Here is a 22,144-nt window from a genome sequence, read left to right as displayed (position 1 = left end):
CTAAAACTAGTTTGAAATATAATCTTCAAATGGATTAGTGGAATTGTGAGAAAATGGAGATTACACAATGGCAAAAAGCTTGATAGGTTAGTGGAATAGTTAGAAAATGGAGATTATACAATGGTAAAAAGCTTGTAAATGTGGGTGAAGGAGCAAAAGGACAATGCTTGATAAGGGAGTGATAATTGTGTCCATCAAAAAAGAGCAGACACGTGCGCATACTCACCACTCCACACTCAAAAAAGATAACCAAATGGTACAACAAAGTAAATTAGATGAGTCTTAGTTAAAATAGAATAACAAAAACACAATCATAGTAACATGTTATCTATTTCCACCACCAATCTTGTGTTCACTTTCCAATGTCGACCAAAGTAACAGCATTTTACGAGCTACTTTCTCTGTTCCTTTTACTCTTTTGTGTCCTTTAGAATCTGTTTTGTTATTGAGATTTGATTTGAGAAAATTATGGATCAATTTTGAATACCCACTTTGTGAGCTCTGTTCATTTGAACGAAGCTAGCAACACGTGATTTTGGTAGGCCATTGCTGCGATTAATTAGACACAGCGACATAATTTTTTCCACCTCCGTTCAGTGTGTCTTCTTTGACGTCTATTTTTTGCCATCGAACTTTATCGCAGCAATGGCTTACGTACCAAACATGGTCGTGGTAGAAAGTTGTAAACTTAGGCATGTTTCAGATATTATTATTACATCGCCCATAAAGTGAAAGAGATATTAAAATGTCAAATGAGTGTTTGTTTTGACATGAGAATATGTAGAGCACCACAAGAAAAAAAATAGGAACTTGGGACAAAACAAGATTTACTACATCATGCTTAATAAATTATGAGATAATAGTCGGATTTGACACTACTTAGTAAGTAATAGTAATGGTAATTCTATATATCTTTTGACATGCTCAAATGAACCATTATTGTCTGGCTTTGTCTCTTACCATATCACCTTTCTCCACAACATCTACCTTTCACAATCATTTTTCTACATCTTTTTCTTTACTTTTTTTTCTTAAAACAAAAAAAAAGACAACTTTTGCTGAACTCTAGACTTTTGATCTGTAAGCTTGTCTAGATATTGAGATCAGACCATGTTTTTGATAAATGAGACTCAAACATAGCACCGTATTTAACCTTAAATCAAACATAATTTATTGTTAAAATTATAATTATAATATTTTTTTGTCGTCAATTATAATTATAATCAACTAAGCTTCTTTTGTTTTGGTGCAACCCAACTAAGCTTTTACGTTATAGAAAAATTAAGCGTGCATGATTCCTTTAGTTACTTCCATCTCTGTTTTTTTTTGGTCAAACAACTTCCATCTCCATCTCTATTTCATGTTCTTTGATTTAATCACAAAATAAAACCCACCTTTTTCTATTGAACAAAACATTCATAATTGTTTGCATTAAGATTTATTCCACAAGGGTTTGTAGTATATATAGATATTATTTTTTTCATCGCACAAATAGTTTTATAATTTTTCATATGATGTAACAAATAACAGTGTGTCATACTTTATCCTTATTCACATCGATCCTATACACTGTCAGTTATATCTTTTTTTTTTTTTGCTAAGCATGTTAATAAGTTATATCTTTTTTAACTAAATAGTCACCTTTTAACTATCCTTGGATTAAATATATCTTATACACACAAAATATTCAAAGTACTATTACATTTGCGAATAATTTATATATATTTTAAGAAGAAGAATAGGTAACAAAACAAATGATTGGAGTCGGAAGGAGAATGTTGGTAATATGCTTAGCAGCGTGGCTGCGTGTGCACCGTTGCAAGTCAGCGATTTCTTCTTTTGCCTCCTTTAGTCTCTTTCTCATAGATCACTTTATGATTGAAGGGGTTCTATTTCTTCTTTTCTAAAAAAGGTTGTGGTTCTATTTCACTTCTTCTTTTTTCATCAATTCTCTTTTAGAGTACACCATTACACATAATTTATATATGTTACAACAAACATATTGACATCAATAGAAGAAGAAAAAAACATTCCTGTACTAATGCGTAGATATTTTTAGAATAATAATAACAGCAGATTATATTATTTCTAATTGTACTGTAGTTTCTCATCATATTTTTCATCTTATCTTAACTAGAGTTATCCTAAATCAAAAACAACTACCTTTCAGGGCTTCTGTAAAACTAAATTTTTTCCTAAATGTTTTTTACCACTTCATATCAGCAATCTATGTAAATGAACTTAGTAAAGAGATTAGGGATTATTGGTGAATCTGTAACAGTGCTTTTTTTTTTCTTCGGACATGCGCTTCCGTTTGACTCTCCACAAAACTACATCTTAAAAATCTTCCATTAATTTTTTTTCCTTATGTATCTTGGCAATCATCTTAAAATCTAACGAATTTGTATATAGCTTTTTCGATTCTGGTTACAACATTTGGAGAATTTGTGAGATTACCAACAAAAAGACAAGTCTGTTAAGGTAAAATCCTATAAAAATTATTTTTTATATTGAATAGATTTTCTTTTCAATCGCTTATGAAGCCTCCATTATAAAAAAAAAAAACCTTTCTTTCGAAATTTAACATTCAATTCAAAAAAGAAAGTCTTTAACATTTTTACAACAAAATTATTTTTATTAAATTTTAATGTTACCCATTCTTTTCATTTCCGAAAAATACGGCGACTTCCAAAGTCTTTCGTATTTTTTTTAATTTACAAGCAAGTCGAAATCCAAGTTTAAAACTTACCATCAAGTCACTAAATATTACTATAATCATGTCGTTTGTTCTCAACTTCTCATTAGCAGACTTAAGAGGTTTTGATAGCTTTTAACAAGCCTTCAGAAATATTGACATATTCTTAGAAGAATATTGACAGATTTTGGCTTAGTTATGATAAACTACTGACAGAATTATATGACATATTGTTCACAGAGTTATAACAGATTACAGACATATTTTTCGTAATTTTCTTTTTGTAGAAATGGCATGCAAACTTATAAAATACCAACGTAGATAATAGACTATAGGCATACGGCATACATATGAAAAAATGTGTATAAACTTATGATGACTAGAGGGTCACCTCTAAAATTAACTACTAGTTAGTAGATTAACCATTTGTTAGGCGATTGTCAGCCGGACGAATCAATTTGGATGTCCGAGTCTAATTTTTTAAAATATGCCCTTTTATAATTTTTTCAAAATTAAAATAATAAAAAATGAAACAAAAATTTCATAAAACAATCAAACTCTATAAACAGTTTGTAAAAAAAGAAAAAAAAATAAAATATATAGTTTATTGCTAAAATATAGATCTTCTTACATTTTCCATGCAAAATCATTCATTAAACTATCGTAGTCGAGTTTTTCAACTATAACTGTCCCAAAAGTTTGTTCATATTTTTGGAATTGTTCAAACCTGAACTCGAGAGAAACTAGAGCTTGATTCCTAATAAAAAAAATTTTAACAAAAAATATGGCTTTTTTTTTTTCTAACCGTAGGGATTCCAAAGGCTTTCTAAGCCCAAAGACTAATCTCACGAGGCCTTGCATCCGGGTACGCGTTCGGAAATATTCCAAATTTAAAGCGCGGCTAGGTGAGCAAGGCAACTCGAACCCAGGAATCTCCCACTTGGAAGTTACCACTGGACCAAGACGACTTGGTTAAATATGCTATTTTAGAGTGGATGCCGCAAAAAAATAGCCTCCCTCGCCTGCGCTCAAAGCCGGCCCTGGCGATTGTGCAACTGACAGATTCACTCTATGTGAAGACTAAAAGTGAATTTAGTATATAATCATCCTTTAGCGAGATTTCGTTTTTCTTATGTAATGTGTTAAGTCAATAATGTTTTGGTTGACACAATAGCAAAGAGCTCTCTACGCTCACTTGTATCGAACCCCTGATTAATTAATGGAAATAAAAAAATTGCACCAAAAAATTTGCGGCGTGTGAAGACTATTATGGATGAAACACGTTTACATCATCAATTGTTCTAGTATCTTTTTCTTCTAAAACTTCACTTAGTAATTAGTTTATACAAACAATAAATTATATATGAATGGCAGACAAATTTACTTGAGATAATAAAAGAAGCTCTTACTAATCGTGAAGCGGGTCGAAGCAGACAGAAACGCCATCGTTAGGGATTCGTCGTCAGTCAAATCTAATAAACCAAAAACCAACTCTCTCACGAAGCTTCCTTCTCGTTGAACTCGGCAATTTCAAAGTATGAATGTATTCACTTAACCATTTATGTCATATTTGTAATTAGATTAATTACGCAAGTGGAATGTCTAATGACATGCATGTATATAAACACACACATATTAATGTAAGCACATATAATGTCGTGATGTGTGTATGGGGGATTTTCATGCTTATTTTACGGGATGTCTCTTTCTCCAATCACTACAAATCCCGGTGCATGAGCAGGATTCATACAATTTTTATTTGATTTTACAAATAATAGGTTATGGAAATACTAAAAAACGTCCTCCAAAAGTGAAATCATCTTCTCTATCCACACAATTAGCTCATTTGGTTTATATAAATCTTTATGCATAGCACCACTCCGAATAAAATGAACACAATGTCTAAGATAATTAATGACACTTGATTCTACTATATTTTGAACTATAACTTTAAGAAAAAAATTATTTTGGTGTCATGGATTGAGAAAATGGTTATTCGAGGGAGAATCTTTGGGGAAGAAGATTTTATGGATTTAGAAAAGGTTAGTCAAGTTTCCTTTACTAGCTGATCTTTTCCTATCTTTCCAAATCAAGCCAGGTACTTAATTTATCTGTCTTCTGGCATGATGACTTGACTTCTCTAGGATCCTTGATCGATTTAACAGGCTCAAATGGTCTTAGACTTTTCAGGAATTTCGTATTTTGCTAATGTTTCTCAAGTGTTCTCCAATGAATTGTCGATGTTATCAAGAATAGGACGCCCAATTTTGGTTCTCTTTCGGGCTTGTCTACCTTCATCTCCTCATGATTTTCTAAGCAATGGGGGAATTTGATGTATAAACCTCCAAAGATTTTCTCTTCTTCAAATACATGGTATTCTCTCTCCATACTTCATGCTTTTTGATGTGGTATTTTTCCGTGATCGGTTCCCTACTAAAGATCGTCTTCTTAGTTGGAGATTGGATGTCCCTAATGGTTCTCTACTTACACGGAGTATTTTTTTTTTTTTAGTTTATTACCCTCGATCTTTGAATCTTACCAAAATCATTAAGGTAGGTATGTAAAAACAAAAACAAAATCTATACCATCCGAAAATAATTTTTTTTTTTTTTTTTTAACAAACAAACAAATTTATTGATTATGGTAAAAATTACAATCTTTGAATACATTATTTGACAACCACAAAAGTAGACAAGTTTTTCAGAATAAAACAGATTATTAGAAGGACTATGTTTAACTAAGAGATGTGCCGGAGTGTTATTCTCTCTTGAAGTATGCATGAATATGCATTTGAGAAACAAGTGCTTCCAGTGAAGGATTTCAGAACAGATGTTTGAGATTTGATAATTTTCAGATTTAATAATAAGTTTAGTAAATTTAGTAAATTTCTATTATCCGAATTTCCATATATATAATAAGTTTTGGATTTTTTTGACTACACAAAACAAGATATTCAGATTTCATTTTTAAAAGACTAAAAATGAGAGAAAATATAATGGATATATGGAGGCATGGCAAATAAGTTTTTGCCTCTTGATTTAACGACAATGCTTCTCTTCCTCACAAATGGTTGCCTTTCCATTGGTTGGCATTCGCATGCACCCCCAACTTATTTTAATTATTATTGTCGTTAATATAATAAACTATAATCTTCGTTATGATTATGGTGATGCATTTGTTACGCCTTTATTTGCTCCTCATGTGCTTACTCTACATCATTTTCGACTTCAACTTAATTCATCAAAATTTTCTTAGTAAATGATTTATGTCTCCACTTTCCAATATCATTCCTTATATGTATGTTGAAATCGGTTCCAATCTTATAAGAAAAGATGTTAGAAGAAACATAGAAATATGGAGGTCGAGCCCGGAGCTTCTTACAAATCACAAGATAATGTATCACATTTTATTTAACATATAACTCAATTAATCCACCAACGAAACAATGACAAAAATGCCACATAAAAATGAAGGCCAAAATTTTTGCCGAATTCAGACCAAAATTATAATCTCGATGGATTGGTCTAATTGACAAGATATCTGGCAAATTTTTTTTTCTTTTTAACGAGCAATAGTGGTTTTGGTATACTGATTTATTCAGAAAATTTATAGAAAAGTGTTAAAGAATCTTAAATTAGTTATGCCTTTTGGTGATCCATAAATTCTAACTATTAAAAAAAATACAGGTTTGAACTTAAAATATTCAGTAAATAAAAATAAAACTGCAATTTGATGAAAAAGGTGAATGTTTGACGTTAAATATGAATTAATAAGAAATAAAACAAAATGAAATGAGGAGTTGTTAAAAAAAAATTACAGAACTAAGACAGCCAAATTTCAAATTTCGATTTCTTTCATGGGCTTCTACAGTGTTCATGTCTTTATGATCACTTGTAGATTATATTGATGCAAAAAAAAAAAAAAATCTCGTTCTAAAAAAATATTGGTTACATTAAAGAAGTGTACATATGGATAATGGAAGAACCCATAAACAAATAGAAGGGTAAAGAAATTGCTGAAGTGGATTCTAGTTGACATACACATCTAACATTCCTCCCAATCATTTAAATAAATAATATAAACTAATATCAAAATGCATTATCTATTTCTATTCGAAAATACCGTTTTTGTTTTTCAAAAATCCTAAAGTGTAATGATGGCTTGAACACCCCACGAGCCATTCACGCATCAACTTTGTTATTCCCCTAGAAGAAGAAAGAATATAATCTCAAATCTCACTACATCTCCATTTACTTCCTTCAAATCAAATCATTCTCACTTTGGCTTTGCTTTGCTTCTCCAATGGCTCTCGAAACTTTCCTAATAAAACTCAAAAACGCCATTTCCTCCAAACCCACTTCTCGTCGACAAATCCGGCCATCTCCTCCGATCACCACCACCACCACTTCCTCCTCCGTCGGAGTTTTATCGTTCGAGGTAGCACGTGTCATGACCAAACTCCTCCACCTCACTCACTCTCTCACCGACTCTAATCTCATCACTCTCCGTGATCACTCTCTTTCCTTAGAAGGCCTCACCAAGATCGTCAATGGTGACGAGACCTTCTACCTCAGCCTCGTCTGTGCTGAGCTTGCCGATACTCTCGCACACACCGCTGATTCTGTTTCCAGGCTGAGCCGCCGCTGCACCACCCCGAGCCTCCGCTCCTTCCACCGCTTATTCCATGAGTTCGCCGACATGGGTCGTGATCCTCATGGTTGGGTCATGAGCTGTAAAGATACCGAAGCTAAGAACAAGAAAGTCGAAAGGTAACAACTTTTTCTTTAACATATGAAAACAGAGCAAAAAAAACAGAGCAAAACAGAGAGACTGATTGAGATTGCTTTTTTTTGTGTTTGTTAATGGAATCCAGATATGTGAGTGTGACGACGGCTTTGTATAGAGAGATGGAAGAGATGACGATATTAGAAAACTCCCTGAGAAAACACAGTTTACAGATTGGGATTGAATGTGAAGAAGAAGAAGACGACATCGACAACAAGAAAGATGCGATGAAAGTGATTGATCTGCAGCAAAAGATTGAGAGACAGAGACAACACGTGAAGTATTTGAAAGACAGATCTCTTTGGACAAAAAGCTTCGACACTGTCGTGTTGATTCTCGCCAGATCGGTGTTCACAGCACTCGCGAGACTCAAATCGGTCTTCTCCTCCGCCGCAGCAGCATCCGGCTGCCACGTGGTAGGCCCCACCGTCGTTTCTTTTCTCCCTCGCTCTCTCTCTTCTTCCTCTTCGTCGATGAACCTCGTCCACCCGAGCCCAAACGACGAGGAGAAAGACAAAACGGCGTCGTCCTCTGCGTTTCTTGAAGAAAGCTCGAGACTTTTGAAACCGCCGGAGACGACTCTCGGCGGATCCGGCGTGGCGCTTCACTACGCGAATCTGATAGTCGTGATGGAGAAGATGATAAAGCAGCCGCAATTGGTGGGTCTCGACGCGAGAGACGATCTGTACTCGATGTTGCCGGCGAGCGTGAGATCGTCGCTCAGGTCGAGATTAAAAGGAGTTGGGTTCACGGCGACTGACGGTGGCTTAGCGGCGGAGTGGAAGGCGGCGTTAGGTCGGATTTTACGGTGGTTGTTACCGTTGGCGCAGAATATGATTAGGTGGCAGAGCGAGAGAAGCTTCGAGCAGCAACACATGGCTACGTCGGTGAATAGTCAGAACAGAGTAATGTTGGTTCAGACACTTGTGTTTGCTGATAAAGTTAAGACAGAAGCTGCCATTACAGAGCTTCTTGTCGGGTTGAATTACATTTGGAGATTCGAAAGAGAGATGACTGCTAAAGCTCTGTTTAATCTGCAGTCTCCTCTTCCTAATCACAGCTAATTTTACTGTAGAGCTTTTTGTTTTTTTTGTTTTTTGTTTTGTGGGTTAATTTTTGGTTTCTTCTTCTTGGTTTAATTTGATAATACGAATTTATGAAAATGATGAAAGTGATTTGAGTTGGGTTTGACTGGAGAGAAATTATATAAAAAGATGATTGTGATGTGTAAGTGTGTAACAACAATGTATGTAGATACTAGAATGAATTTGAGTGAATTTTCTTACAGTTAAATGTAAACATGTAATCGTCAAAGAATGAGATTTGTAGACTTCTAATAGTGTCGCAGGACATGTCATAATCCAAATTTAAATCTAAAAGTGTGTTTAACTTGAAGACGATAAAAAAAACTTCCAAATTTGTTAAAATCAGTTAAGTTCCTACTTAATTGAAAACTCCCATTTAAGATTTCAATTGCTCAACTCCGTTAGTTGGCAGGAGCCGAAATTTAAAGCAATAAAGATATATTTTTTGATGAAATGAATATAGAGAATAGATTTAGATGTCGAATATATCAAGTGCACCTAAAACACTTTACCTTTAAAGTATGTTTGACTTTACATTAAAAGTACTAATAATCTAATCAATACTCAGATCAGTGCGACTCATGCTAGAGGTTAAGAGTCAACTAACCTCTGCATTTTCATTATAGTTTAATAGACTTGTTTTTAAAGAAATTTAGCTGAATAACCATATTAATTATTAAGTGAAAGACTAAAACAAATTCAAATTAGGTTAATGATCATTGAGAAGACCTGCAATTTTATGGTTTATACATATTTCTGTTTTTTAATTAAATAAATTATTTGTTTAAAGATGGAGTTATACGTTAAAGGTATAAGGTAAAGGCGGTATACATCAAAATTCAAATTTGATAAACACAAGAAATTTTTAAATTCTTAGAAGTCACATGATATCCTTGTTACATATACCATTTTTCTATGAAACATATATTGTTGAAGTTGAAATTCTTGATTGAATCTTCAACAAGAAGAGAAGGAGATATCAGTGAAACGGAAAAGAGAGAAGAAGAGCAAAGCAAAGAGGAAACGATGTTGTGTGTCTCGTCAGAGGAAGAAGAAGAGAAAAAAGTCAACAAAAAGGAAGTTAGGCTTTGTGTGATTTGAGCTAATGAATGAAGTGGGCCTACATTTTCTACTACAGCCCAAGAGTAAACAAGATGTTAGTTTGGTTAAAGAAACTAAGTTGAAGTTAAAGTTAGAATGGTTTAAGAGTTGTTAGAGTCTAAGTGTAGTTGTAAGAGTTGTTAGGAGTTGGTGCAGTGTAAGATGACTTGTGTAAGAGAGTCTAGGATCTAGAAGTATGGTCCAAAGCATGGATACAAGTGTGTGTGGCAGGTAGAAAGTAGTATAAGTATGTATGTGGTTTGTAAGAAAAAGAATCGATTGATAAAATAACAAAAATGTAGTTCTTGAAGTTTATTCTCTCTTCTTCTTGTTTTCACTTAGAACAAACAACCAAAAACAATGAGTGAAACAGAGTTAGAGAGAAAGAGAGAGTGAGAGATCTAGAAAAGAGAAACAAAAGAGAAAGAGAGAAAGAAAACAAACCTGAGTGAACAAAAGAGAGAGTGTGAAGAATGTCAACATGGTATCAGAGCCAGGTTATCCTTGGAGCCTGTTCAAGAAGAAGGAAAATGTCCATGGAGAAACTGGTTCTTAGCCGTGATGGAGAAGCTGTGAAGGAGCAAAAAAAAAAGAAGAAGAAGAAGAAAAGAAGAAGAAGAAAACAGAGAAGGAGATGAAGAACCTTCCAACGTTGAAGACCTTTCAGCCACTGAAATGGAGAGAAGATGGAAGTGGTTGCTGAGGGAGATAGAAGAAGAAGCCTGCATAAGAAAGAGAAGTGTAAGGCAAAAGAACAAGAGAGAAGAGCAAGAATGAAACTGTCAAACAAGAAGAGAAGGTGATGAAGATGGCAGCAAAGACGACAATGGTGGTGATGACAAGGACGTCGACGCTGGAGATGAAAAGAAGGAGCCTGCACAAAAAAAAGAGATGTGTAAGGCAAAGAAAAAGAAAGAAAGAGAAGCTGGAAAACCAAAGTGGTGGTGAAAGGAATCAAACAAACCAAATCAGGAAAAGCTGAGGTTGATGATTCTAGAAACCAAACAAAGCCACTAAGGTTGAAGATTCAAGCAGCCAAACCACTAAAGCTAAGAAAGCTAAGATGATAACTCAAAGAAGAAGCCAAACAGACTACAGTAAGAGAAGCTGAGGTGATGGTTCAAGAGTCAAAAAGGTCCAAAGCTAAAACTGAAGGGGATGGTTCTAAGAATCAAAAGGAAGCAAAATTGGTGTTCAAAGAGGACACCAAGCAAGAAGGAAAAGAAGCTTACCTAAGAGAAATGAAGCTGAAAAAGCTGCAGAGACATGGCAACGCGACAACGGCGATGGTGACACATTGTCTAAATCCGTTGCTCTGAAGAAGAAACACTCCATGGATGAGGTCTAAGCCAAAGACCAAGGAAGCTTGAGGAGTTGTGATGGGGGTGTGTTGTGGGTGTCGAGGGTTGTCAAGTTTTACCCTAATTGAAATCGATAGCCGCAAGTGCACAGCTGATCAATTGTAGTACTTAGGGATCGAATCTACATGGAAGGAGGATATTTTGCTGCAAAAAGCCTTTGAAATAAGTTAAAATGTAAAAACGAAATATTAAAAGAGAGTGCGGAAATTAAATGGCGTAATAACTAAACTTAACGAAAATAACTAAAAATGATAAAAACGGATATTCTAATGCTTAAATGAAAATGAACTAAAAAGGACAGACAATATTGAACTAAAGCTTAAAGAAAATCGGTGTAAAACAATGGAGAAGAAAGCGTTGGGGTTCAGGGAAGTTTTCTCAGGGGTACGAACGATTCAAAACATTGCTAGAGAGTAAATTGATAAGATCTTAGCTTAAACTTTTCGAACTGGAGTCACGGACGTATGAATACGCCACTGTCGTGATCATAGACAACTATCTCTCTCAACCCTGACCAGTAGGTTTCCACTCTGGCCCTGGAAGAGAAGAGATGCATTATATTTAAGACTCGTCCTAATTCACAAATCGCCCATAGGTAGGTTTCCACTCCTATGTTTGTTTTGCTCTTCTAAACTAGATCTGATACCTGATGAACACTTTCATGTCACCAAGCATCTGGATCAGATTGTAGTTCATGACGCTACCCTCATGCAGTAAAAACAAATTCAGAAGAAAAAGTTCTAAGATTCAGCTCAATAGCCAATGGAATCCTCACCGAACATATAAATCCCCATCGAAAATCCCTTAATCCCAACAATAAAACTACTCAGACATAATGAACGAAATCAAAGACATAATATTAAGAAGTAGAATAAAAACCGAAATTGAAAAAGAAAGAACAAGGGTTCAAGAGAAAAAATCTCTCTCTCCCTAAAAGCTAAAGCAAAAACAATAAAATTTTGAAGTAATGAAAGATGATATTCGGTTCCACCATATTCTAGGGCTCCTAAGACATGTATTTATAGTGCTCAAGACCTCTCTGGACGTCACTTAGGGTTTTTCCAAATGTGGACTTCAGAAATGGGCTTTTTGGGCTCGGAGGTTGAAGGCCGCGGTCGGGACAAGTGTGACCGCGGTGGATGAGTGATTTGCCGCGGTCGGGATACTCCTGACCGCGGGAAAATGCTTGTTGGCCGCGGGTGGAAGTGCTGGCCAGCTGGTTTACGGGACATCTTGCTCTTCGCGTATCTTTTGATTGAACCGTTGGATTGCCAAGCTGTAAAGTGCACTGGAAAGCTGATATTTCCATCTTTAAGATCACCAAATTTGAGCTGGATCAGACGGTGAGAAGGCCTTCAATCAGGGGTGAAATTCTGATGGTTTGACTCTGAGCTGAAATCTGGTTTTCTATCCATTTTGTTAAGCTTTTCCCTAAGTTACCTGAAAAGAGTCTTGAAACTACAAATACTAGAAAAACGTAATAAAAGTACTTAAAATCAATTAAAAACATAGAAAAAGTATTTCAAAACGATCCATAAAAGTGGTCAAAATACGGTGTTATCAACTCCCCCAGACTTAAACCTTTGTTTGTCCTCAAACAAAGCAAAAGCCTAAACTGGTTAAGTGAAAACAAAAATAAGGAATGCACAAATCTCATAGACATGAACTCTAAACTAGGACCAAAGATAGTGCATCAATCCACAACTTAGTCTAGAAAATTCTCACCAAAGCACAAGAGATACTAGTCCACTTTTTCCGTCATGCAAAACTTAAACAATTTAAATCTTGATTTCAGTCAACTAGCTCTCTACATTCATTAAGTTCAATAGTGAGTTCTCATTAAAGACATCATCCAGGGTAGACGGCGTTTGGCATTAAAAGGCTATTTAAGTGGTGGAGTTAAAGTGTTTCGGGTTACCTGAAGATCTGGAGGATGCAAGATAATATGCAAAACCGCAAGAGAGATAAGGACCTGTTGATGACCACAGTTTTCAGTCAGTTCTTCTTGCCAAATGTTGTTGCATAATCTTTCCTCCTTTGTTGTAAACAGCTGTTCCCCCAGACTTAGATTCTTTCCGGGAATCAGAAAAACAATCTCCAAAACTCCATAAAATCAAACTCCAGTTGCCTTGGGACTTAAAATTCGACCTCTCTAGACTCTCTAAGGCTTTTATCTCCTTATTTTCGGATTGTTTTTTTTTTTTTTTTTGGGAAAAGAAATGCCTTTTAAAGAGAGAGAGAGACTAGAGGACGAGATTGTACTAAAATTTGAGATTTTTCTAAGGCAAACTGAGCTTCCTCTTGTGTTGAATCCTTCCGGGAACTTTTCCGGCAAATCACAGGTCTTTGTCCTTGGTGACTGAAAACTGCGTCGTTCCTCTTTCTCTCCAACGTTTTTGCACTTATCTGCATATAAGACAATAGAAAACAAGAGTGCATGTGGGTTGAAAGAGGATTGGTTAAGGTGGGGAACTAGCTAAAAATGAACTAGCCATTCAGGATCAACAGAGAGTGGTAAAAGGATAAAGGAGTCCTGAATGTATGATTCGTTTCCCTGGTCTAATGCTTCAATGAGGAAATTAAGTCCAAATTAAGTCCAAATAAAACAGAGCTAGTGTATCCCTTCATCTAAATCGAAATCATTCAAATTCCTCTGGGGTACTTCGTTTCAAATGTGCTTAGCTACCGCCTAGTCTAGTCCTAAATCATGAATGAGCATGTCACTAGGAACAGTCTAAAAGCACACAGTCAACTATCATTGATTCATGTTCACCATTCCTTTTTAAAACGTATTTTGTTTTGAAAACCGATTTTGAAAAACTTTAAGGAAAATGCAAAAAATGTAGATAATGCAAGACTCATGAAAGAAAAGTGGTTAGAAAGGGATGAAACCCTCCCCCAGACTTAAATCACACTGTCCTCAGTGTGAAACAAGTCGAGATTGGATGAGAAAAATGCATAAATAATCGAATTGGCAAGGACAAAACTTACCTGGATCCGGGATGCTGGTGGAGATGAACCGGATTCATTCGAAGGGGTTTGGGAAGGTGATTAGGTGGTGATGAAGGTGGTGGATGGTGATGAATGAGGTGGAGGGTGATTGGTGAGGTGAAAGGGGGTGAAAGGGGTGGTTTGGGTCGGGTTTGGATCTCAACGACCAAGTGCCGCGGTCAGGGGCTGCACGACCGCGGCAATCAAGCACTTGGCCGCGGTCAGGACTACGCGACCGCGGCCGACAGTAGGTTTCCCGCGGTCAGAATGTCTGCGACCGCGGGGGCTTATATCGCGGCTTCTTCCTGCTTCTCCTTGGTTCCTGCTGGGCCGAGCAGTCAGGTACCATCCTTCTTTTTGGTTTTTTCGGGTTTTTTGATTTTTTTTTTTTTTTGGCCTTTTTTGTTTTATAAGAAACATCTGAAACTAAGAAAAAGAAAGAGATCAAAAGAAAAAGAAAGAAAAATCCTAAAGAAAACAATACCTAAATGGGTTGCCTCCCATTAAGCGCTTTTGTTTTAAGTCGTTCAGCTCGACTTTTGGTGTTGGACGTGACTTATTCCAATGAAGAAGACCTTGTCCTGAGACAAGTCTTTTTCGACATCTCCTTGCTTTGCTTAGCAGGTTCTTCGTCACTCCAAAGTTCTTCTTCAAACTCTTCTGCTGCAGAACGTTTTCCTGCTTTGCTGTTGTATGGGACAGCTTCTGTGAAGACATCTTTGTCGATATTAGCAAATGAAATCCTCCGGTTTGGCCAGTCCATTATAGCTCCAGAAGTTGCTAGAAAAGACCATCCGAGAATCACTGGATATGTTGCATCTCTCGTTTCGACAATGTAGAAGTCGACATGCACAATGCAATCTCATATTCTCAAAGGAATTTCATGAGCTATTCCTTGAGGTGTTGCATTTGAATCGTCAGCTAGGCTAATCTTTTCTCTAGTCCTGCGCAGGTGTCTAATACCAAGTCTCAAAGCAATTGCCTTGGACATCATGTTAAGACAAGCTCCAGAATCATATAGCACGTTTTTAAACATTTCTCCTCTAATAGAACAAGAGATAAGAAACTGACCTGCACCTTCTATTTTGTGAAGTGTTCGAACAGGTTTACCTTTTCTGGCATGATTGAACAAGTCTTCTATCTCAGGGATTGATTCTTTGCTCTCACAGAAGTAGTGGCCTATCATGAAGTCCTTGCAAGCTTTGGCAAACGTGATTCCTTCAGGTAAATTTCGAACCACATCATTGAATTCGTCGAGCTTTTCCTTGCTGATTTTGTTGGTGTAGTGGCTGCAGTCTTCCGGATTTTTGAGGTGAATCGCATAGACAGCTGCTTATGGTGTTGTCATGTATCGAGCTCTCATAAAGTATCTATGGATATCCTCTTTAGACTCCTTGCAGTACCTGAAAAAGACTTGCAAACGACCAAGTTTCCAGATTTCATCAAAGCTTAAATGAGCAGGGAATGACCTGACTACGTTGTTGAACTCCATTTGTTTTTCTCTACTGATGTTGTTGGTGATCCATTGAATCTCTCCTGAGTCGTCTTCTGAGGAAATTCCTGCGTTTGGATCTTCTACAAACAACCCATACTCTTCATCTTCAGAGTATTGCTCTTCATACTCATCTTCACAAGACAAAGCCATGTTGCAAGGCCATGACTTGTCCTCTTCTTCAGATCTTTGGGTGCTTATGGAGCAAACCAGTTGTTGATGAAGTGGTTTAGTTATCCCAGGAGGTGTACCAGACGTACAGATGCTTGTATGAGCTGAACGGGAGTGTTTTGGGACGTTTTTATGGTTGGCCTTGACTGCAGGTGACGCGACCGCGGGGAAGCGACCATGGGCCGCGGGCAGACCCATCACGACTGCGGGGGAACGCCTGTTGGCCGCGGTCAGAGCCAACGCGACCGCGGGGATTTGCCTCCGAGTTGCTCTGCTGCTGTTGCTTCCTCCTTTGCCTCCTTGGTGGTCTCATGGGTCTTCTGGCTTGATGTACTTCCCCTCTGGGCTTGAGCCTTTAGTTTTGGTTGTTGGAATCTGCTCTCCAAGTCCTTGCATGATCTCCTCAACCTTTTCTTCAACTTCATCAAGAGCATAGACTACTTTGTCCATGGTTGAGTCAAGCTCTTCGGTTTTGTCGATGACTTTGTAAACCTTCTCTGAAACTTCGACTGTAAAGTCCTAAGACTCGTTCTTGGCTTCGTTTAGGGCTTTGTCCACGTCATCAAGTTTGAAATCCAGGTCCATGACTTTGTTTTTGGTGTTGCGAAGCTCATAGTTGTGCTTTGCTTGCTCTTCCTCCATGCTGTTGAACCTGTTAGCAATCATAGCTGCATCATTGGTTGCACGTTCCTCTATTGAATTGACTTGTGAGGCTAGGTTATCGATTTTTTCATTGAAAAGTTTTGATATCCCATCAATCCTTTCGTTTAGAGCAGTTGTAGCGGTTGCTTGAGCTTCTATGAATTGTCTGATCACGCCTTCGAGCTGACTCAGTCTGTTGCTGAGCTAGACGTTCTCATCTTGCTGGAGAACTTGGTGAGGTAGGCGATACATAGAGTATCTAGGGTTTGCCATCTGAGGTGCGTAGGGTTCCTTCTGGGATGTTCTGTTGTCTTCGCTTTGAGTTTTTTCGTCGAGATCGCGTAGATGCTTCTCTCTGCGTCTGGTGGCTTGAGGAGTGTTATAGAAACCTTCCTCATTTTGTATATTTCGATTTATAGGATCCATATCTTCTGAAATGGAAACAAAATAACCGAAAAATGGAAAATTGCAGAAAAGGGGGTTCTAGAGTCGATTTACTAACCTTTCTCGGGGTTTTGCAGAAAAGAAAACGCGTGCCTTCCCCGGCAACGGCGCCAAAAACTTGATGGGGGTGTGTTGTGGGTGTCGAGGGTTGTCAAGTTTTACCCTAATTGAAATCGATAGCCGCAAGTGCACAGCTGATCAATTGTAGTACTTAGGGATCGAATCCACAGGGAATGATGATCTTTTGCTGCAAAAAGCCTTTGAAATAAGTTAAAGTAAGGAAGTCTAGAACAAAAACGGTTTTGTGGGGGTTTGGTTGTGTGTTTAAAATGTAAAAACGAAATATTAAAAGAGAGTGCAAAAATTAAATGGCGTAATAACTAAACTTAACGAAAATAACTAAAAATGATAAAAACGGATATTCTAATGCTTAAATGAAAATGAACTAAAAAGGAAAGACAATATTGAACTAAAGCTTAAAGAAAATCGGTGTAAAACAATGGAGAAGAAAGCGTTGGGGTTCAGGAAAGTTTTCTCAGGGGTACGAACGATTCAAAACATTGCTAGAGAGTAAATTGATAAGATCTTAGCTAAAACTTTTCGAACTGGAGTCACGGACGTATGAATACGCCACTGTCGTGATCATAGACAACTATCTCTCTCAACCCTGACCAGTAGGTTTCCACTCTGGCCCTGGAAGAGAAGAGATGCATTATATTTAAGACTCGTCCTAATTCACAAATCGCCCATAGGTAGGTTTCCACTCCTATGTTTGTTTTGCTCTTCTAAACTAGATCTGATACCTGATGAACACTTTCATGTCACCAAGCATCTGGATCAGATTGTAGTTCATGACGCTACCCTCATGCAGTAAAAACGAATTCAGAAGAAAAAGTTCTAAGATGCAGCTCAATAGCCAATGGAATCCTCACCGAACATATAAATCCCCATCGAAAATCCCTTAATCCCAACAATAAAACTACTCAGACATAATGAACGAAATCAAAGACATAATATTAAGAAGTAGAATAGAAACCGAAATTGAAAAAGAAAGAACAAGGGTTCAAGAGAACAAATCTCTCTCTCCCTAAAAGCTAAAGCAAAAACAATAAAATTTTGAAGTAATGAAAGATGATATTCGGTTCCACCATATTCTAGGGCTCCTAAGACATGTATTTATAGTGCTCAAGACCTCTCTGGACGTCACTTAGGGTTTCTCCAAATGTGGACTTCAGAAATGGGCTTTTTGGGCTCGGAGGTTGAAGGCCGCGGTCGGGACAAGTGTGACCGCGGTGGATGAGTGATTTGCCGCGGTCGGGATACTCCTGACCGCGGGAAAATGCTTGTTGGCCGCGGGTGGAAGTGCTGGCCAGCTGGTTTACGGGACATCTTGCTCTTCGCGTATCTTTTGATTGAACCGTTGGATTGCCAAGCTGTAAAGTGCACTGTAAAGCTGATACTTCCATCGTTAAGGTCTCCAAATTTGAGCTGGATCAGACGGTGAGAAGGCCTTCAATCAGGGGTGAACTTCTGACGATTTGACTCTGAGCTGAAATCTGGTTTTCTATCCATTTTGTTAAGCTTTTCCCTAAGTTACCTGAAAAGAGTCTTGAAACTACAAATACTAGAAAAACGTAATAAAAGTACTTAAAAGCAATTAAAAACATAGAAAAAGTATTTCAAAACGATCCATAAAAGTGGTCAAAATACGGTGTTATCAAGTTGCTGGAAATTCTCAACCATCAGAGAAATGGAGGAGAAAACCAGCATAAAAAAAAAAAAGGAAAAATCAAGAAAACCTGCAAAAGAAAGGTTTGAGAAGAAGAATTTCATTTCAAAGGTATGAAGCTGATCAAATGTAAAGTATTTTTGATGAGAAGCAGAGTATGTGCTAGAAGTCAGAGAACCAAACAGTCTAAGGTTAAGGAAAGTCAAGGTGATGGTCAAGAGAACCAAACAGGCCAAGGCTAAAGAAAACCAAAGTGATGGTTCAAAGAGATGAAAGGCACAACCTGGTGATCAAAGAAGAAACCTACAGAAGAAGAAAGCTTGCTTACCTAAGATTGAAAGGGAGCAGAAGATGGCTGGAGAATTAAGGCGATGAAGATGTGACGGAAGTTCACGGTGGTAATGACGTGAAGAGAAGCCCAAAGAGAAAACTTGGAGGAGACATAGAGAAGGCTCATGGGAAAGAGAAGAAAAACCAGAGTCAAAGTATTTCTGCAAGGAAGCTGGTGATCAAGGAAGACACCAAGCTGAGAAGAAAGAGCTCACCAGATAGTGAGCAGAAGCTAGCTGCAGATGCAGCTGGTGGAGAAGTGAGCGAAGCTCACAAAACAGAAGAAAAGTTTGCGAATAAAATCTGCCAAGAGAGGGCAAAGAAATTCGCTGAAAAAGGAATGAGATTCTTGGAGATTCATATCAAGAGGGAGATAGTTCACAAGAAAAGAACAAGGAGCAATGGGAATCAAATCCCTAGATTGGAATTGGAGTTTTCAATCAAGGATTCAAGAGGGAGTGTTGAAGTTGAAATCCTTGATTGAATCTTCAACAAGAAGAGAAGGAGATATCAGTGAAACGGAAAAGAGAGAAGAAGAGCAAAGCAAAGAGGAAACGATGTTGCGTGTCTCGTCAGAGGAAGAAGAAGAAGAGAAAAAAGTCAACAAAAAGGAAGTTAGGCTTTGTGTGATTTGGGCTAATGAATGAAGTGGGCCTACGTTTTCCACACAGCCCAAGAGTAAACAAGATGTTAGTTTGGTTAAAGAAACTAAGATGAAGTTAGAGTTAGAATGGTTTAAGAGTTGTTAGAGTCTAAGTGTAATTGTAAGAGTTGTTAGGAGTTGGTGCAGTGTAAGATGACTTGTGTAAGAGAGTCTAGGATCTAGAAGTATGGTCCAAAGCATGGATGCAAGTGTGTGTGGCAGGTAGAAAGTAGTATAAGTATGTATGTGGTTTGTAAGAAAAAGAATCGATTGATAAAATAACAAAAATGTAGTTCTTGAAGTTTATTCTCTCTTTTTATTGTTTTCATTTAGAACAAACAACCAAAAACAATGAGTGAAACAGAGTTAAAGAGAAAGAGAGAGTGAGAGATCTAGAAAAGAGAAACAAAAGAGAAAGAGAGAAAGAAAACAAACCTGAGTGAACAAAAGAGAGAGTGTGAAGAATGTCAACATATATTTTTCACGCTTGGGTTGGTCATAGGGATAAAATCCAGAAAGTTATGAATCGTTTGAAAACTTTGTAGCAGAGTCTGGTTCTCCATTTTGCTGGAGAAAATTGGAATTATTCAAGATGTGAAGACCATAATTCAGAACATTGGTCTTGATAACTTAATGGACATACCTTATCCATCTTACAAGAATTCAATTTGCTAATTCCTTGCTTCTCTAACTGCCATTTTCTATGTGGAGAGTGAGAATGAAGACTATGGATCCATTGATTTCAAGATCGGCAAAGAGAGGTTTGAGATGACTTTCATGGAGATCAGTGAGCTGTTTCCGTTTCCAATTGAAGAAAGAACTAATGCATGGAAAATGAGCTGCTTAAAGTGTGGTGAAATATTGCTATCGGAAAATATTCATCACACACAAGCAAAACAGCCAATAATTATGATATCCATTATTTTTTTAGAAAATAATTATTTGCGGTATAGCATATGAGAAAAGTGAATGAATATGTTAATTTTATTAACAATTGAAATATATATGGTTGAAAATTTATGTACAATATTTGAGCAGCTTAACTTAATTTTTACTGTTTTTCTTTTCTTTTTTTACAAACTAATTATAGAATTGAATTATTTGATGATATTTTATTTTTTTTAAAATTTTTTTTATTGATTTTACTATTATGTTTGATTTTAGATAAATGAAAATAACATATTTTTAGATTTGTGTAGGGTATTTAAATACATTGGACCAACAAAATTGATCCAACGTTGGTACTCGACAAAAATTGTCATTTATAGTACTTAAATAGGATATATCAATATTCTACTCGAATTCGAAAGCCTGTTTGATATATACTTAAAGAAGAAAAAAAAGGATGTAGCTAACTGGATTTTGATTGAAATAATAAAAGCAATCCTAGAGACTAGCAAAGAAATCATGATGGCAGAATAATAAAGGTAAACATCAATCACTATAATAGTTGTTATGTCATTGGCATAGTTGTTATGCCATTGGCAGAAGTGACAAAGTCCAAAATTGCTTCGCTAATGACTGATAATTCATTAGCTTGGTCTCGTCCATCTTTAACATATATGTCCTTCTCCTGTTCCTGTAGTACAAAAGAGGTGTATAAGATTGAATCTCTCTCGTTAATAGTTTTCTTAGTAGGTTAATGGTTTTTTTAGTAGATTATGGTGACAAGGATTTTTACTGGTATTATAAGTTGTTAACTAAAACATAAACTCCATTATACAAAATGATGCACTACTGCATGGTACTGGGAGAAAATGGAACAAGATGGAGATGAACCTTTTTTTCCAATTGACTTAGTTTGAGCCAAGCAAAGTGCAACAAGAAAGAATCATGGATTTTAAACACGATTTATGAGTTTTTTACATGCAATCACAAGTTTAGTTTGGTATGTTGGAAATTATAATAAGTCTAATAGTTTGTGATGTTTGTGAAAATATAAATTGTTTAGGATGTGCAACCAGCACTGGTTAAATAGATTTTGGCGCCTAACGCTCAAAATTTTTTTTAGCCTCTTAATGAAAAAACCTTGCAAAATAGTGCTTTTAGGAGTCGAAATCAGTTACTAGTAAATCAATAAACCACTGTGCTACAACACATTTTCAAAAATTGATGTTCTTAACTTGTATCTATTTTTTTTGGCAGCTTAAAGCAAGGATTTTAACTTGTATCCATTTTCAAAAATCTTAAGTTATTTTCTTGCCTATTTTAAATACTCAAATGTTCACCTTCTGATTATTTTAAAATGACTCGTTAACAGAGGTTAACGACACTAACGACGATATTAAGTTTTTCGTTTAGTCTGTTAACTCTATCTAATCATGTTTAAATCGAGGAGTTAGAGCCATTTTAAAAAGGAGAATTCCCAATTCCCAAATGTTTTAACCCTAATTTTTTTAATCTCTCAATTGTTTTCTCTCAAATAGGTAAAAAATGTCGAATCAGAGTCAAATCTCCGGAATAGAATCAAACGCTTCGCATGGTGGAGGATTCAAGGGTTTAGTGAAGTGTCACTGTGGGAAGGTGTCTGTGGTGAAAAAGGCTTGGACGAATGATAATCTGGGGAGAAGATTCTATGGATGTGGAGCTGCAAATTGGAAGTCTTGCAACTTCTTCAGATGGTTTGATGTTGAAAAGCCTCAAGGGTGGCAGAAAAACGCTTTGTTGGAAGCTCG

The 22,144-nt window shown here is 36.6% G+C and overlaps 1 protein-coding gene and 1 long non-coding RNA gene across 2 annotated transcripts; one reads left to right on the top strand and one right to left on the bottom strand.

The window, feature by feature from the left end:
- Positions 1–6,785: 6,785 nt before the first annotated feature.
- On the bottom strand, positions 6,786–10,532 carry LOC112086681. The gene is made up of 3 exons (XR_002899545.1): positions 10,310–10,532; positions 10,111–10,177; positions 6,786–7,425 (listed from the first exon to the last, which is right to left on the bottom strand). It is a non-coding gene; the product is annotated as an uncharacterized LOC112086681 (long non-coding RNA).
- LOC18018897 lies at positions 6,916–8,732 on the top strand. Its single transcript, XM_006401865.2, has 2 exons — positions 6,916–7,464; positions 7,569–8,732. The coding sequence occupies exons 1-2, from the start codon at positions 6,998–7,000 to the stop codon at positions 8,542–8,544; spliced, it is 1,443 nt and encodes a 480-aa protein (XP_006401928.1). The 5' UTR covers positions 6,916–6,997; the 3' UTR covers positions 8,545–8,732.
- Positions 10,533–22,144: the final 11,612 nt, after the last annotated feature.

This window comes from Eutrema salsugineum, unplaced genomic scaffold (assembly GCF_000478725.1).
Source record: "Eutrema salsugineum unplaced genomic scaffold, Eutsalg1_0 scaffold_2, whole genome shotgun sequence".
NCBI lineage: Eukaryota > Viridiplantae > Streptophyta > Magnoliopsida > Brassicales > Brassicaceae > Eutrema > Eutrema salsugineum.
Note: the sequence above shows the minus strand (reverse complement) of the source record. Positions and strands in the feature narration are given on the sequence as shown.